Here is a 17,403-nt window from a genome sequence, read left to right on the forward strand (position 1 = left end):
AATTTCTTAGAGGTACATAATGTTGTTATTCCCACTTTTCAGATATGGAAATTAAGGCCCAGATTAATTTATTCAGGATCACATCCAATCCTAAATCCTATGCTTAAGCTGTGCATATTGATTAAATGTATAGGCCCTGTCCATTATTACCTTACATCTTTAGTATCTGTTAAAAGGGTCTTACTTCCATTTCCTTGGACAAAATGTATTAAAACCCCTGACAGTTACAGACTTCTTTTGTATAGACTAAACCCAATTGCTAATCTGTTTCCCCTTATGCTGAGCTTTAAAAATAAAAATGTACTTGGCAATAAGCTATATTGAAACTTGAAAGGGTGATAAGTCTTATTGGACTGTTGGCTCATTTCTGATGCAACAATGTAAGATTAAACAAAACCTTCTTTGTTTTGAACATTAGAATTATTTCTGACTTCACTAGTAGTATCTAAGCATTTTCAGGAAAATGCCCCTAGAAGTATAGATAATGCTGGGCAAAGCAGAGTTTGCCATTTGAACTGATGAGAAAAAGAGGCATGGCAATGGGGGTCAGGGGTCTTATCTTAGGATATCATTGTACTTCTCACAAAATCTCCAACTGATGCACCCCTTAACTTTTTCTTAGGCCTCCACAGTTTTCAGGGATGGAATTCAAATACCACGCCTGAATATTTATTTTTAATCCTAAAATAGATGAACATTTAAAGTTTGCCTGATTCAAGGCTGAAAGACTTTTTCTATGTTAATCTCCATTTGAAGCCTAACATGGATAGATTAACTGGTCTTTGAAAGAGCACTTTGTACTTCATGCCAACATAAGCTTATTTATGCATGACCTCTTCCCAGACAGGTTCTGTTGCTTACCATTTAGTAGTAGTGTGACTTGAGACAACTTAAGGACTTCCCTGAGTCTTGATGTCCTCCTCTGTAAAGACAGATGATAAAAATCCCTTACCTCACTAGTATATCGTAAAAACTAAGTAAGATAATGTTGATGAAATTCCTTGGCAAAATGCTAATCAACTGTAGAACTGTTTACATAATCCATAGGAAGTAAAAACTAGGATGTCTTAGTTGCTTAAGCAGTTGTGAAATAATATACTAACTCCAGTTGAGAAATTTTCTATAATGTATCACAGTAAAAAAAAAAAAAAAACTTAAAAACCAAAAAAAAAAAACCAACCAGGACCTAGGTCGATTAATTTTAATATATCACCTCTAGAGGGAGCATTTTTGGTTGTTACAGTGCCCTAGGTGGGAAGTGCTAGGAAATGGTTATTATCGAGTATATTTTACAATCACACTGAACTTGGTGAACTGGGCATGATGAAATGGTGACTCGGGAGGTACAGGAGATGGCAAACATTATACGTCAATTTGCAAGAAAATTCAAAAACAAATGTTTGACAGCACTGCAGAGGAATTTTTTCTTTGGGGGGGTTCCCATAGGCAGAAGATGAGTTTGTATACTGGCCAAGTCGAGAAGAATCCATGAACTGTGAGGCCTTTACCGTCACCCTTATCAGCAAAGACAGACTGTGTCTCTCTAATGAAGAACAAATTATCATCCATGACTTTATCCTTGAAGCTACACAGGTAACTTAAACCTCCAACAGACATACTTGGGCCCTGCATCGTCTTTAAGTAATAATAAAGTCCCTTGCCACCCTTGAGACAGGCTCAGGCATTTGAGTATGACTTAATTTTAAATATGTACACTTCCCTTTTTCCTTCCTTCAAATATTTGCTTTTTCCAGCTGGGTAGATGAAATGTAACAGTTCCTCTGAGCATGCATACAAATAGGTCTGTTGACCTAATTATGAAAACAATATACTAGAGTTCAACAGTCTCTTTGCCCCCAGAAATGTAAACCTTGCAATGTGTTACAGATGATAATAGTAAGGCTTTTTTTTTTTAGTAAATGACATTTTGATATGTAATAACTTATTATGGGGTGGGGAGAAAGAAGAGCTATCTTATATTAATAACTTAAATGATGATCTAACCCTTGGTCTTTTTTTCCTTTAAATGTATAGATAAGATAGAATAGGATATAAAGTCTCTTATAATTTATTGTCACTTAAAATTTTATTGTCCCCAGAACAAAATAGGATTCTACTATCATGACCTGATCGTTTTTTAAGGGCAGGAAGTCAGTCCTCCCTAGTATTTGGCATTTGTCAATTATCTCTAATACATACTTTCTCAGGAGCAAGTTCTAGTCCCCAGATTATAGGTGTCAGGAAATAACAGATGGGCTATGACTTGTTGTATTGGTTATAGGATGACTACGTCCTAGAGGTTCGGCACTTCCAGTGTCCCAAATGGCCTAACCCAGATGCCCCCATCAGCAGTACTTTCGAACTTATCAATGTCATCAAGGAAGAGGCCTTAACAAGGGATGGCCCCACCATTGTTCATGATGAGTATGTATTTCTTAATTTTAAAATTCAAACATTTTTCTTGTTGAATTGCTTTGGGAGTGGAAAGGGAAGATCATGACCATTCTGTGTTACCAGTGTGTACAAGGGCCTGTTGTAAATCTGTTTGCATTTTAATGTGTCAGGCCCTTCCCAGACTTCAGATATTCCTGGAGTGTATGTTCTAGAAGGTCAAAGCACTATACCAGCCTACAAAAGTAGACTTGCAAGCTTCCTGAGGATTTATGTTTCAAAAACACTAATTAAACAGAAAATTTAAATTGTTAATAACTTAATTAAATATTTATTTCTATATCCCTACAAACACTTATTAGAGAAGTATGGTTTAGTTGATTAGGAGTGAGAAAGCTACTATTAATGATAAATTTAGAGTTTACAATGTGTTTTGGAAGTTTAAAGAATATGACTCTCAAGGAGAACAAATAATTTGCTCCTGGTGTCAGAGCTTCTAGGCATCCACATGGTATTCAAACCCAGACACTTTCCCCTTTAGTCAGAGGGAAAGGTTGATAGATAAACCTTATAGTATGTGAATATTTGGAGTCAAACTTCATGGCTGAGATTGACCTGTAAATCAGTTTGTAATCCCAGATTGTTTAGACTCTCACAGGCTTTTAGCTAATGTGGCACCAATTATAGATCCTCATTTCTTTAAAAACAAGAAAAAAAATTAGAGAGTGGGGGCAGCGGGAGAGAAGCAGACTCCCCGCTGAACATGGAGCCCAAGTGGGGCTGGATTCTGAGACCATGACCTGAGCCAAAACCAAGAGTTGGATGCTCAACTGACTGAGCCACTCAAGTGCCCCTCTATCCTCATTTCTGTTTTACTTCCAAGGTAGCTCCTTTGGTCAGCAAATTCTCAGTGTGTACCCATTACGTTAATTAAATTAACAGCTACTCTGGAAGCATAGTTATTAATCAATTTGAGAGTAAAGCTTATTGTTAAGTCTTTCATTTTTTCTAAACGAATGCTGCAACATGAAGTGAGCACAGACTTTCAGCGTAGGTCAGTACCTCAGATCATGGTTCCTCATATTTGAAGATGGCCCTATTAATTGGCTGCTTCCAAAGATTTTTATGTTCTTTTTAAGGAAACAATGACTATTTCAAAATGTTGGTCCAACTCTTAATTAGATTGAGTTTAGGGGGGAAAGAAAGAGGAAAACATTACAGTCATTACTAAGATGCCTAGAAACAGTGTTTAAATAGCGAAGCCAGCATCAAAATAACTGGGCAGCTAGTCCCGGTCTATGGAAATTTGGGGTATGCAGTTATAGTATAACATTAGGGCTGCTTCTATAGCTTTTCCCCCTACTAATCTGTATTAGCTTTCCAAATACCTCTGGGGACTGAATTCTAATGCTGCTGCCCAGTTCTGTGACTGATGTTGTTATGATTTTGTGCTCAATGCAGTCATGCAGCTAAACTTATATTTCATGGTAAGGGATGTGGGAAAGAAAAAACTAGCAACTTGTTAAACCATTTAAAAAGAACTATCTGATTCATTTGTATTCAGTTTGGGGGTATATTGTCTTATTGAGTGATTTTTATTTTATTCTACATATATGACCTCTGAAATTAATCAAATGTAGCTTGTTCTTAGGCCTGCATAAGAAAAGAGCAAATTAACTCTGAACTAGATCAGCACAAATCATGTAAGTGAGGACTAAAAGCCACTGAAGAAACATGTTCCTTCCTTTATCCACTCTTCAGGAGATAAGCAATTCTGTAGAAGTTATTTTTCCACATTACCCAAGCATATTAAACAGCTGCTCGTGGTAGTGCAATGTTCTGAACACCACTTAGCTTTCAGTTTCCATCCTACCTACTTTTTGTACCTGTCAATATCCCTTCCTGGTGGCCCACAAACACCTCAAATGTAGCATGTCTAAAAACAAACTCATCATCTTCCCCGCCTGTCCCCAGCCCCAGAGTTGGGCAAACCAGAAACGTGCCAGAGTCCTTTTGGTATGCCCCCTCACCTCCACATCTCACTGGAAGGAAGACTCCATGAGTCTTCTTGATGTCACCCATTCTCTCAGTACACTTTTCAAATTCCTTTACGATCCGGTCGAAGCAATCCTCCATTGACTTCCTGCAGGCCACCTTGCCCCTGCAGATACTATTTCCCTTGAGGGCTCTTTCAGTCAACAGACACTTTAAAAGTCACTCTCTTTGAAGAGGTAATCATTTAAAATCACTAACAAACATCACATTCTTACCAGTGTTCTTGGGTAGCACATCCTGTTGCAACTGCTTGTTCACAGGATTGTCACCCCCACCTTGTTGAGACCAGCAGAGGTAACTCATTTGTCCCAGTCTCCACTGGGTGAAGCTCAATGCCTGGCACAGAATGGGTACTGTGCTTCAAACTGACCTACAAATTAAGGATATGTACAGTATCCTTAATATGAACTTTCCCCAGAGAGCCTTGTGCCTTGCATTTAAACATTTAGGAATGTTTAAGCTCTATCAAAACTAGAAGTGAGCAGGTCGGAAGAGAAAGCCTCGCTGCTTGCACTTTAAGAGTTGAACTTTGAGTGGACAAACTTGATATTTATCGGGTCTACACAGAGATCTCTTAACACCTACTCTCAGGGTTCTCAGCTGTGTGCCAGATGGATAAAGTTTCTAGATAAATGATCTAAGGATAAAATTCCACACCCAAAAGTAAACTGATTCTATTTGAAGGCACGCACAGCTTAAAGGCAAACAGCTTTATTCACAGCATCCTGTATTCGAGACCATTCTGTTCAGAGACTCATCTATCAGCATTACTGTCAGATTTTTTAAGCAGAGCTTACATTCCGACAGAAGAACTTTGGAACATAAGCACGGTCTTTACAGTCTCATATGAGAGACTACAGAGTAGACGTTCACTCACAGAAGAACAGTTTCTTGTGCAAATATTTAATATTATTCACTGCGGAGGTATATCTATCATCCTGTTAGAGCTCCTAGAAGGCTAATTCCATTAACAAAGTATGATGTGAGTACTGCAGGTTGGGAAGGAGGCCATTAAAAGGTCAAAACTATTTTCATAATAATGCAAAGATACCATTTGCCTTGTTCATTCTCACTCTGATGGCTACCATAATGTGTGCTTGCATGGTTTTGTGTTTAACATTTTCTCAGTTCCAATTTTTGATACAGTAAATATCAATAGATACAGCCCAAATAAGCAAAAGCTCTTTGAGGATCACCAATAACCTTTTATTTTCATTTGATCCTGAGATAAGCCATAGGAGATGCAGAACTATATGGACCGCTTTCTCTGTCAACTGCTGCAAAGATACCCACAACTATAACTAATTCTGTTTTTCATTTGAACCTCAACATTACTGCACTAGGAAGATAATTTTAGGATCCCTTAACATGAGAAAATAGGCAGTGTGAAGCTAATAGGGCCTGTGTACACAAATAGTGTCAGCCAGGACCAGCTACCATAATTTGTGGGGTCCCATGTAAAATGAAAATGCAGGAACTCTCGTTCAAAAATTAAGAATTTCCAGATGAAGAATTCAAAGTAATAGTCATAAATATGCTCACCAGGCTTGAGAGAAGAGTGGATGAACTCAGAACCTCAACAAAGAAATAGAAAATACAAAAAAGAACCAATAACTGAAATGAAAAACACACTAGAGGGAATCACGGCATGTGCATATATACTAACATTCCCATTACAGGGGTCCCAGAAGGAGAAGAGAGAGGGAGGGGTAGAAACTTCCCTAAACTGGAGAAGGAAACAAACATCCAAGTACAGGAAGCAGAAGCCCCAAACAAGATGAACCAAGGGAAGTCCACAGCAAGACACATAATAATTACAAAGATAGAGAATCTTAAAAGCATCAAGAGAAAAGCACTAGTTATTTAGAAGGGAAGCCCCATAAGGCTATCAGCTGATTTTTCAGCAGAAACCTGCAGTCCAGAAGGGAGTGGCTGTAGAAAGGAAAAAAAAACCACAACCAAGAATACTATACCCAGTTAACATTCAGAATTGAAGAGATAGTTTACCAAACAAAAATTAAGAGTTCATCACCACTGATCCAGCCTTAGAAGAAATGCTAAAGATGACCCTTTCAGTGAAAAAGGAAAGGCTGTAAGTAGAAGAAAATTATGAAAGAAGAAAATTTTACTGGCAAAAGCAAATACACAGTAAAGGTAGAATCAATCGTAAAGCTAGTATAAAGGTTAAAAGGTGAAACTAATATCTAAAGAATTAAGGGATTCACAAAAAGATGTACAATACAGCATCATACACATAAAATGTGTAGCTTTTAGAATGTGTTTGAACTTAAGCAACCACCAACTTAAAATAGACTGCTATATACTTAGGATGTTATATATGAACCTTATAGAAATCATAAACCCAAAACCTGTGATGGATACATTAAAAATAAAGAGAAAGGAATCAAAACACTAAAGAAAGTCACAGGGAAAAGAGCAAGAGAAGAAGGAACATAGAAGAACTATAAAAATAACCAAAAAACAATGAACAAAATGGCAATTAGGTACATATCTCTCAATAATTATTTTAAGTATTAAATGTTCAATCAAAAGACATAGGGTGACTGAATGGATTTAAAAAAACAAAAACCCTGTCCAGATGCTGCCTGTAAGAGACTCCCTTCAGCCCCAAACACATATACAGACTGGAAGTTGAGGGGATGGAAAAAGATATTCCATGCAAATGGAAACAAAACAAGCTGGGGTAGCAGTATTTATATCAGACAAAATAGACTTTAAAACAAAGAATGTAATGAGACAAGGACATTTCCATAATGATAAAAGGATCCAGGGCGCCTGGGTGGCTCAGTCAGTTAAGCATCTGCCTTCAGTTCAGGTCATGATCTCAGGGTCCTGGGATGGAGCCCTGCATCGGGCTCCCTGCTCAGTGAGGAGTCTGCTTCTCCCTCTGCCCCCACCCCTGCTTGTGCTTGCTCTCTCAAATAAAATTTTAAAAAATAAGAAGGATCAATCCAACAAGAGGGTATACAATTATAAGTATCTATGCACCCAACATAAGAGCACCTAAATATATAAAAATATTGACAAAAAAAAATATTAACAGACATAGAGGGGGAAACTGACAGTAATAAAATAGGTCATCCAGACGGAAAATTCATAAACATTGGCTTTGAACAACACATTAGACCAGATGGATTTAACAGATACATACAGAACATTCCATCTTGAACAGCAGAATACACATTCTTTTCAAGTGCATATGGAATACTCTACAGGATAGATCACATATTAAGCATAAAACAAGTCTCCATAGGTTTAAAAAGACTGAAATCACATCAAACATTTTTTCTGACCACAACAGTATGAAACTATAAGAAAAAAACTGGAAAAAATACAAACATATGGAGGATGAGTTAAGAAATCAAAGAGGAAATAAAAAAATACCTGGAGGAAATTAAAATGGGAACACAAAATCTTTGAGGTTCAAAATCTTTTGAGATGGGGCACCTGGGTGGCTCAATCAGTTAAACGTCTGCCTTCTGCTCAGGTCATGATCCCAGGGTCCTGGGATCAAGTCCTGCACCAAGCTCCCTGCTCAGCAGGGAGTCTGCTTCTCCATCTGCCCCTCACCCCGCTCGTGTTCTCTCTCTCTCTTTCTGCCTCTCAAATAAATAAATAAAATCTTAAAAAATCTTTTGAGATGCAGCAAAAGCAGTTTTTAAAAGAAAATTTATAGCAATACAGGCCTACCTCAAGAAACACAAAAAAATCTCGATCTAACCTTAGTAATCTAAAGGAACTAGGAAAAGAACAAAGCCAAAATTTAGTAGAAGGAAGGAAATAATAAAGATCAGAGTGGAAATAAATGGAGACTTAAGATCAATGAAACAAAGACCTGGTTCTTTGAAAAGATAGGCGAGACTGAGAAACTTTTAACCAGACTCCTCAAGAAAGAAAGCAGACTAAAATAACATCAGAAATGAAAGAGAAGTTATAACCAACACCAAAGAAATACAAAGGATTATAGTAGACTACTATTAAAAATTACAAGCTAGCAAATGAGACAAACCTAGAAGACCTAGAAAAATTCTTAGAAAAAACTTTCAAGGCTGAAGTAGGTGTAGAAAATCTGAACAAACCAATTACTAGTAACAAAACTGAATCTGTAATGAAAACCTCCTAACAAAGTCCAGGACCAGATGGCTTCACAGAAGAACTCTACCAAACATATTTTTAAAGATTTTATTTCTTTGTGAGAGAGAGAAAGAACAAGTGGGGGGAGGGGGAGAGGGAGAGGGACAAGCAGACTCCACACTGAGCATGAAGCCCAACAATGAACTTGATCCCACGACCCTGAGATCATGACCTTAGCCAAAATCAGGAGTCGGATACTTAGCTGACTGAGCCACCTAGGTGCCCCTCTACCAAACATTTAAAATAGAGTTAATACCTATCCTTCTCAAACTATTCCAAAAGCAAAACAGAAGAGGAAGGAATTTATTCTAAGAGGCCACCATTACCCTGCTACCAAAACCAAAGATACTACAAAAAAAGAGAAAATGACAGGCAATATCTCTGACAAACATAGATGCAAAAATCTTTAACAAAATATTAGCAAACTAAATTCAGTTCTGATCTCCAGGATCAGATGGGATTTATTCTGAGGATGGCAAGGATGGTTTGATATCCACAAATCAATCACATGATATACCACATTAACAAAATGAAGGATAAAAATTATGATTATGGCAATAGGTTCAGAAAAAGCATTTGACAAAATTCAACGTCTACTCTTGATGATAAAAACTCTCAACAGAGGGAGTTTACAGGGAACATACCTACATATAATAAAGGCCATATATGACAAACACAGCTAATATTATACTCAATGATGATAAGCTAAAAACTTTTCCTCTAAGATTAGAAACAAGAAAAGGATGTCCACTGTCACCATTTTTATTCAACAAAGTACCTACAGTCTTAGCCACAATAATCAGACAAGAAAATATAATAAAAAGGCATACAAATTGGTAAGGAAGAGGTAAAACTGTCACTATTTGCAGATAGTACTACACATAGAATGAATGAATTTAGTAAAGTTGCTGGATACAAAATCTATATACAGAAATCTGTTGCATTTCTATACAACAACAAGTGGCCGAAAACAAGAACACAATCCCATTTATAATTACATCAAAAAGAACAGAATAACTAGGCATAAACCTAACCAAGATGATGAAAGACCTATACTCTGAAAACTTTAAGATGCTGATGAAAAAGACTGAAGATGACACAAATGGAAAGATATATCATTCTTATTTTAAGTTATTATTAAAATGTCCGTACTACCCAAAATAACCTATAGATTCAATGCAATTCTTACCAGAACTAGAATAAATAACCCTAAAATTTGCATGGAACTACGAACGACCACTAACAGCAAAAGCAATTTTGAGAAAGAAGAACAAAGCTGGAGGTCCCTGATTTCAAACTATACTACAAAGCTGTAGTAATCAAAACAGTATGATGGTACTCACACAAAAACAGACACCTGGATCAATGGAGCAGAATAAAGAGCCCAGAAATAAACCCACGCTTATATGATCAAGTAATCTACAACAAAGAAGGCAATAATATACAAAGGGGAAAAGACAGTCTTTTCAGTAAGTGGTACTGGGAAAACTAGATAGCTACAAGCAAAACAAAAAGTTAAAAAACCAAAAAAACGGGACCACTTTCTTACACCATACACAAAAATAAACTCAAAATGGATTAAAGACCTAAATGTGAGACCTGAAACCATTAAAGAAAATACTAGCAGTGATCTCTTGGACATCAGCCTTAGCATTATTTTTCTGGATCTGTCTCCTCAGGCAAAGGAAACAAAAGCGCAAATAAACAGTTGAGACAACATCAAACTACAAAGCTTTTGCATAGTCAAGGAAACCAACAAAACAAAGTGCAGCCTACTGAATGGGAGAAGACATTGGCAAATGATATATCTGATATGGAGCTAATATCCAAAATATATGAAGAACTCATAAAACTTAAAATTTAAAAAAAAAACAACAAACCTGATTAAAAGTGGGCAGAGGACCTGAATCAACCTTTGTCCAAAGAAAATATCCAAAGATGACCAACAGACATATGAAAAGGTGCTCAGTACCACTAATCATCAGGGAGAAGCAAATCAAAATCACAGTGATAGGTCACCTCGCACCAGTCAGAATGGCTAATACAAAAAGGGGAAGTAACAAGTGTTGGCGAGGATGTAAAGAAAAGGGAACCCTTGTGCACTGTTTTTGAGAATATAAATTGGTGAAGCCACTGTATAAAACCGTACAGCGGTTCCTCAGAAAAGTAAAAATAGGAATACCATGTGATCCTGGAATTCCATTTCTGGGTATGTATCAGAAGAAAACAAAAGCACTGATTGAAAAAGATGCGCGCACCCCTAGGTTTATTGCAGCATTATTTACAATAGCCACAATATGGAAGAAACCTTAAGTGTCCATAAACAGATGAGTGGATAAAGAAGACGTAGTATATACATACAATGGGATATTACTCAGCCATAAAAAAGAAGGAACTCTCACCATTTAAAACAACATGGGTGGAACTAGAGAGTATTAAGCTAAGTGAAATAAGTCCTATAAAGACAAATACCACATAGGGGCACCTGGGTGGGTCAGTCGTTAAGCGTCTGCGGTCAGCTGAGGTCATGATCTCAGGGTCATGGGATCGAGCCCCACATCGGGCTCCCTGCTCAGCGGGAAGCCTGCTTCTCCCTCTCCCACTCCCCCACTTGTGTTCCTCTCTCGCTGTGTCTCTGTCAAATAAATAAATAAAATCTTAAAAAAAAAAAAAAAAGACAAATACCACATAGTTTTACATCTGTGTGGAATCTAAAAAACAAAAACAGAATAGACTCAATACACAGAGCAAACTGGTGGTTGTCAGAGGGCAGTGGGGAGATGGGCAAAACCAGTGAAGGGGATTAGTAGGTACAAACTTCCAGTTATAAGTAAATCACAGGGATGAAAAGTACAGCATAGGGAATATAGTTAATAATACTGTAATAACTTTGGTCGCTACACTTATCTTGATGAATATTTCATAACGTGTATACTTGTTAAATCACTAGGTTATATACCTGAAACTAATATTGTATGTCAGCTATACCTCAGTGAAAAAATAATGTACAGATGGCAACAATACAGCATTAAACTAAGTGCAGGACTCTTCTGAGGAGACCCATCAAAGTGCAGGACTCTCCGCAACTACACAGAGTGAAGCCAGGAAACTGGCCCTGGCTGCAGTCAGATCCAGATTGATCATCGAATTCTGCTTAACACTGCCTCCCGCTGGTTGTCACAGGAAACACTCTTGCACTCATCTCACTCATTTCTTCAGACTACATTTTTTCCGACTTTATTTTCTCATTCACGTCCCAAGTTTTAATTTCTTAAAGTCCTGTGGAAGGCTTTTGTGTTGCCTTTATTCCCCTGGCTTGATGAGTACTCAAGCTTTAACTCTGTTTTCCTTCCTGCCGTATTGATTTCTAAGGGAAGCTTTGCTTTCTTCATAGTGACAGGGTTATAACTCTAAATTTCATTCTTAGGATTTTTGAAACCTCTTAAAAGCAAAGGTAGGATAATTGTAACTATATGGAACAGTAAAAAGTATCATTAAATGGGCAGGGGCATATACACTGACAAAATAAGGAACCCTAATGTGTTTTAAAATGAATATAGAACACTTAAAAACATTACTTACATCAGGTAAGTAAAGTACAAAAGTACTTTAAGTACTTTTATTTCCTTGAGGTATGGGCAAGACAAAAATACATTTGGGGGCTCTTTCTTAACGGCACTAAATAAACACTGCTCTCAATGGGCTCTTTGAAAAAGGCAAACTACCAAAGCCAATGTATTTATACACTATTCTTTTTTTATCTAGGTTATAAATTACTTGTATCACTTTTTCACCAAGTCCTTGTAGTTTGAAGTGCAAATCCATGAAACTTGATGCACATCCTTTAATCCTACTTAATTGCTAAACTTCTGAGAATGGCCTTCATTTTTTCAGGCTTTATCCTTTCATTATAATGCTTGGTATGTAGAAGATACTTAAATTATCTGTATATTTGACTAATTTGATTTCCAGTCATGTTTGAAATCTTACTGTGTAGGTACTTCCTTTTAATTTAGGTACTTATTTGAGAGTGGCAAAAATCTAGGAAAGGCAATCCAAGGAAAGGCCAGAGTAATCCTACAGAGCTTACATACTATATAATAAAATATGTAATACCTGACTTTTCTGAATGGCTATAGATAGCTCTAAGAAAAAGATAAAGTGGGGGGAAAAGGGTCCTGAGTCTTAACAGTTTCACTAGAACAGAGTAAAGCAAAGGTTAGATTTTATCTAAAAAAAAAAAAAGTTATGCTAAAATGAGAAGGTATACTCGTACAATTCAGAATGTGAGGAAAGCCATCAAATCAACAACAACAAAAAAGTGATTCAGTTACTAGAGCAGTATTAAGAGAATTTAAAAATATATGCCCTGAGATCTAACAGAAGACTATGACCTTAATCAGAAACATGTATTATTAAGCAGAAACAAATGAGAGTCTAAGAAATGGGAAAAACGAGATGGGCTAGTAGTGGTAGAACAGACAGAAGTGAAATCAAACTCCATTACGGAAGCTAGATAAGTTCTAACATATGTCTGAGAGGTGATCCATGTTGAGAAAAGAGACTAAGCAGAAGAGATAATGGCTGAGATTTTCTAAGAACTGAATAAAAGGATGAATAAAGTCTCATAAAACATAAAATTTTGAAAAATGGTAAAGAAAAAAATAAGGGAAGGCATAAAATAACATTGGGAAGGAAAAGATCTACCATTAATCTGTAATTACATAAAAACTATTTGATAACTGTTAATTTGCTTAGACGTGACAATGTTTCATACTTTTAAAAATCTTTATCTTTTAATTCTTACACAAAAATACTAATGAGTAAAATATTTGGGATATGCTTCAAAGTATATGGGAGAGGAAGTAGATGTGAAACAAGTTTGGCCATGAGCCCATGACAACTGGAACTGAGTAATGGCTACGTGAAGGTGACTGTGCTTGTGCGTATGTTTGATGTTTTCTAAAAATAAAAGGTTAATGGGTGCCTGGGTGGCTCAGTTGGTTAAGCGACTGCCTTCGGCTCAGGTCATGATCCTGGAGTCCCGGGATCGAGTCCCGCATCGGGCTCCCTGCTCAGCAGGGAATCTGCTTCTCCCTCTGACCTTCCTCCTTCTCATGCTCTCTGTCTCTCATTCTCTCTCCCTCAAATAAATAAATAAAATCTTAATAATAAAAAAAATAAAAGGTTAAAAATAGAAATATTTTAAAGGAAATAAACACTTGAAATTCTTTATACTAATAAACGTTGAAGAACTGAATACACAGGTGAGTTCCCAAACTGTTAAGGTCCACCAAGTCCTCATCAGGCTACCCTTGAACAGTAACACAGGAAATTTAATGTAACCATGGTTAAAAAAAAAGGCTAGCACCAGAATGGAAAAGTATAGGCCAATCTTACTTATTTGATTATGGATGTAAAAATCTAAGTAAAATACTGTCAAATAAAATCAAGTGTATTGGGTTAAAAGAATTTTGTATCATGAAAAAGTAAGATCTGCCCTAAGGCTTATAGAGGTGGTTAAATGTTACCACTGTTCTCTCAAGTGAATGCAGGACATTATCAAAGGAATTTCTAAAAAAGCCAATAGATGTTGGAAAGTGCAGAATAAAAATCACACTCACTCATGATCTCCCTCCCCCTCCAAAAAAACACTCTTAGCAAACTGAAAGTCAAAAGCCTCTTCTTGAACTTGATAAATGTTATTTATTGGAAGCCTACAGCAAACATTTTTATTTAATACTAAAAACTTAGTAGCTTTACCATTAAAGAAAACAATGATACCTCCTTACAAATACAGGTTAGAATGCAGAGCTATTGGGTTCTAGCCAATGCAATAAAAGCAAAAGATATAAAAAACATAAAAGTTGAAAAGAGACAAAACTGATATTATTGATAGATAAAATGTAGCCAACTTCCTAGAGAATCCACCAGTTACTAGGAACTTAACTGCGTGGCTGGATACAAGTTCACCATGTGAAAATCAATAACTTTCCTATATATCAACTAAAACCAAGCAAAATGTCATAAAGAGAGGCCATTCTTAGGAGTAACAAACTCAAACACCTAGAAATTACCCTAAAATGAAAGTGGCAAAGACAATGAAGAAAACTACAAAATATAACTGAAAACTACAAAAGACCCGAACAAAGGGAGAAAAGACCTCATGTTCATGAACAGAAAAACTCAAAAAGATGTTACTTTCCGTATATTCTCAGCCCAAGCTAACCAAAATCGCAACAAAACTTGTATTTCTTGACAATCCAGTTTCAAAATTAATATGAAACAGGATGCAAAGGGATAGAGGGATAGAGGTATCTGGAAATGAGTATACAAGTGAAAATGAAAATATGTTTGAAGCACAAAAGAAAAATGAAACAATGAATGTAGAGACAGCCAAGACTACTGTAGAAACTTGCTTTTTCAGATGTCAAGACTTATCCAAACCTTATGGGAATTAAAGCAAATATGGGGAAATACAAAAAACAAATTGAAGGGCCAGAGAGTTCAGAAACAGGCCTGCATATATGAGGATTTAGTATATGATACAAAGGAAGCTCAAATCAATGAGAAAAGATGAGACTACCCAATTAAAAAAAGTAGTTATCCATGGGAAAAATAACTAAAATCAGACCTTTAATTACATCAAAATAAGACTCAGATGAATTAAACAATAAAATAAAAAATAAAAATAGAAAAATGTAGGAGAATGTTTTTAAAATGCTGGGTTAGAAAAAGCATTCTCAAGATTCCAATTAAGCCAAAAATAAAAGACTGATCAATTTGATTATGTGTAAACTATACTTCAGTTTAACAAAAATGCCTACAAACAATGTTAAGAGAAACTAGAGACTGGAAAAAATATTTCAAACTTATCCTACAAATAGAAGAGACAAAGCTAAGAAAAATGGCCAAAGTATATTATTAAACAACTTTAGAAGAGGAACTACAGATGGGCCATAAACCCAGAAGATTCTCCACCTCCCTGGTAATAGAGAAAATGCAAATTAAAATGACATTAGATACAATTTTTCACCCATCAAATTAGCAGAAAGAGTGTCAACTTTAAAATGATGAGGAGAGGGGCGCCTGAGTGGCTTAGTCCATTAAGCGTCTGCCTTCAGCTTAGGTCATGATCTTGGGGTCCTGGGATCGAGCCCCGCGTCAGGCTCCCTGCTCGGTGGGGAGTCCGCTTCTCCCTCTACCCTTCTGTCTCTCTCTCAAATAAATAAATCTTTAAAAAAATAAAATGATGAGGAAAAGTATTCTCCTGCTGGGAAAGGTATAAACAGGTAACAACCACTAGAAGAGAAATACCGCACTATCTTTAAAACTAAAGATGGGCATACCTGTGACCTAATTCTCCTACTCATGGTACGTCTGTTAGTGGGCACAAGATACGAACAATGGAAATGCCCATCTACAGGGAACAGAGTACATGCAGTTATGCATACAGCACATGAAGTCATGCGCTGGGCTGAAATGTACTGATACACCGAACTCTGGGTGGCTAGACCCAAATGTATAACAAGTTTTACCTCTAGATAGGTTACCTCTCACGTTGGGGACTCTGGTCTTTTTGTATTAAAGATGTACAACATCTGTAATGGTTTAATTTTATATAACCATAATCAGCTCAAACTGCACATTTAATAGTTTTTAACAGAATAGTGAGCACAGGGTATAAAGCTCTAGTTTCATTTCTACCAGCATCACCACCTTGAACAATTCATTTAATCCTGTTTTCTTATCACTGATACACCACCACAGGTTCCTGGAAAAAATGGGGTTGCCAATCTAGCCTGATGAGGAAGTCTACCCTTCTAAGTGTGTGCACGTGCGCGCGCGCACGCGCGTGTGTGTGTGTGTGTGTGTGTGTGTGTGTGGAGTGTGCCATATTTTTCCAAGACTTTTATCGAAGGTACTCTTACTAAGTTACACTTCAGTGCCAAAAATAATTAACTAATATGAAATTCATTTTGAAAATTTTCAGACTGCGCTTTGAGCCATATAGTTCCATTTCAAGTCACATTCTGGAAGTTCAATTTAGCTGTTTGGGACGGTTAAAAAAAAAAAATTTTTTTTTTTTTTTTGTTCAGATCCTTTCACCGCCTGTACTTGTCCAGGACCCTGTAGTTGGGTTCCTCATATTCTTTTTCCTGTTATGTCCCCCACCTCGTCCCCAACATTATGTCTCCTATGGCCATCCCCAGTCTAATGTTGAGCCTCTCATTTCATCTGGGGTATAAAGCTGAGCATCTGATAAGCCAGCTTGGGAGATTTCACATTCATGAACAAATGTCACCTTTATGCTATAGGCTCTGCATTTACCCCCCGCGAGCATTTCATTCGCTTCAAGAAGAGTGGTCAGTGCAGTCTACTTAGCTTCTATGCAAATACATGACATTCATTTCATTCCAAAAATTCAATTCCTTAGAAAATCTGAAATAGCATCTTTTTTTTCTCCTCTCCAAGGTATGGAGCAGTTTCAGCAGGAATGTTGTGTGCCCTTACCACCCTGTCCCAGCAACTGGAGAATGAAAATGCTGTGGATGTTTTCCAGGTTGCAAAAATGATTAATCTTATGAGGCCTGGAGTATTCACAGATATTGTAAGTACTTTGTTTCTTTGTGAAAGCTGTTCTGTTATCAGCTGAAACTCCGGCTCACACTTGAATTAGAACACTGGTTGTCACCTGGGGATGGTTTTGCCCCTCAGGGTATGTTCGGCAATATCTAGAAACTTTTTGGTTGTCACAACGGGGGATGGAGGAAAGTACTCATTGGAACCTACCCAGAGATG

At 36.9% G+C, this 17,403-nt stretch overlaps 1 protein-coding gene across 4 annotated transcripts in view; it reads left to right on the forward strand.

The window, feature by feature from the left end:
* Window positions 1–17,403, forward strand: part of PTPRG (protein tyrosine phosphatase receptor type G) — a 700,100-nt gene that overhangs the window by 677,758 nt on the left and 4,939 nt on the right. For all 4 annotated transcript variants that reach the window (XM_081820217.1, XM_081820222.1, XM_081820227.1 and 1 more), the window contains 3 exons: window positions 1,447–1,593; window positions 2,282–2,424; window positions 17,077–17,212. In XM_081820217.1, coding sequence (XP_081676343.1) covers window positions 1,447–1,593; window positions 2,282–2,424; window positions 17,077–17,212 — 426 coding nt within the window. The remainder of the gene's footprint in view (window positions 1–1,446; window positions 1,594–2,281; window positions 2,425–17,076; window positions 17,213–17,403) is intronic.

This window comes from Leptonychotes weddellii, chromosome 1 (genome assembly GCF_054177405.1).
Source record: "Leptonychotes weddellii isolate Sample4059 chromosome 1, ASM5417740v2, whole genome shotgun sequence".
NCBI classification, from domain to species: Eukaryota; Metazoa; Chordata; class Mammalia; order Carnivora; family Phocidae; genus Leptonychotes; species Leptonychotes weddellii.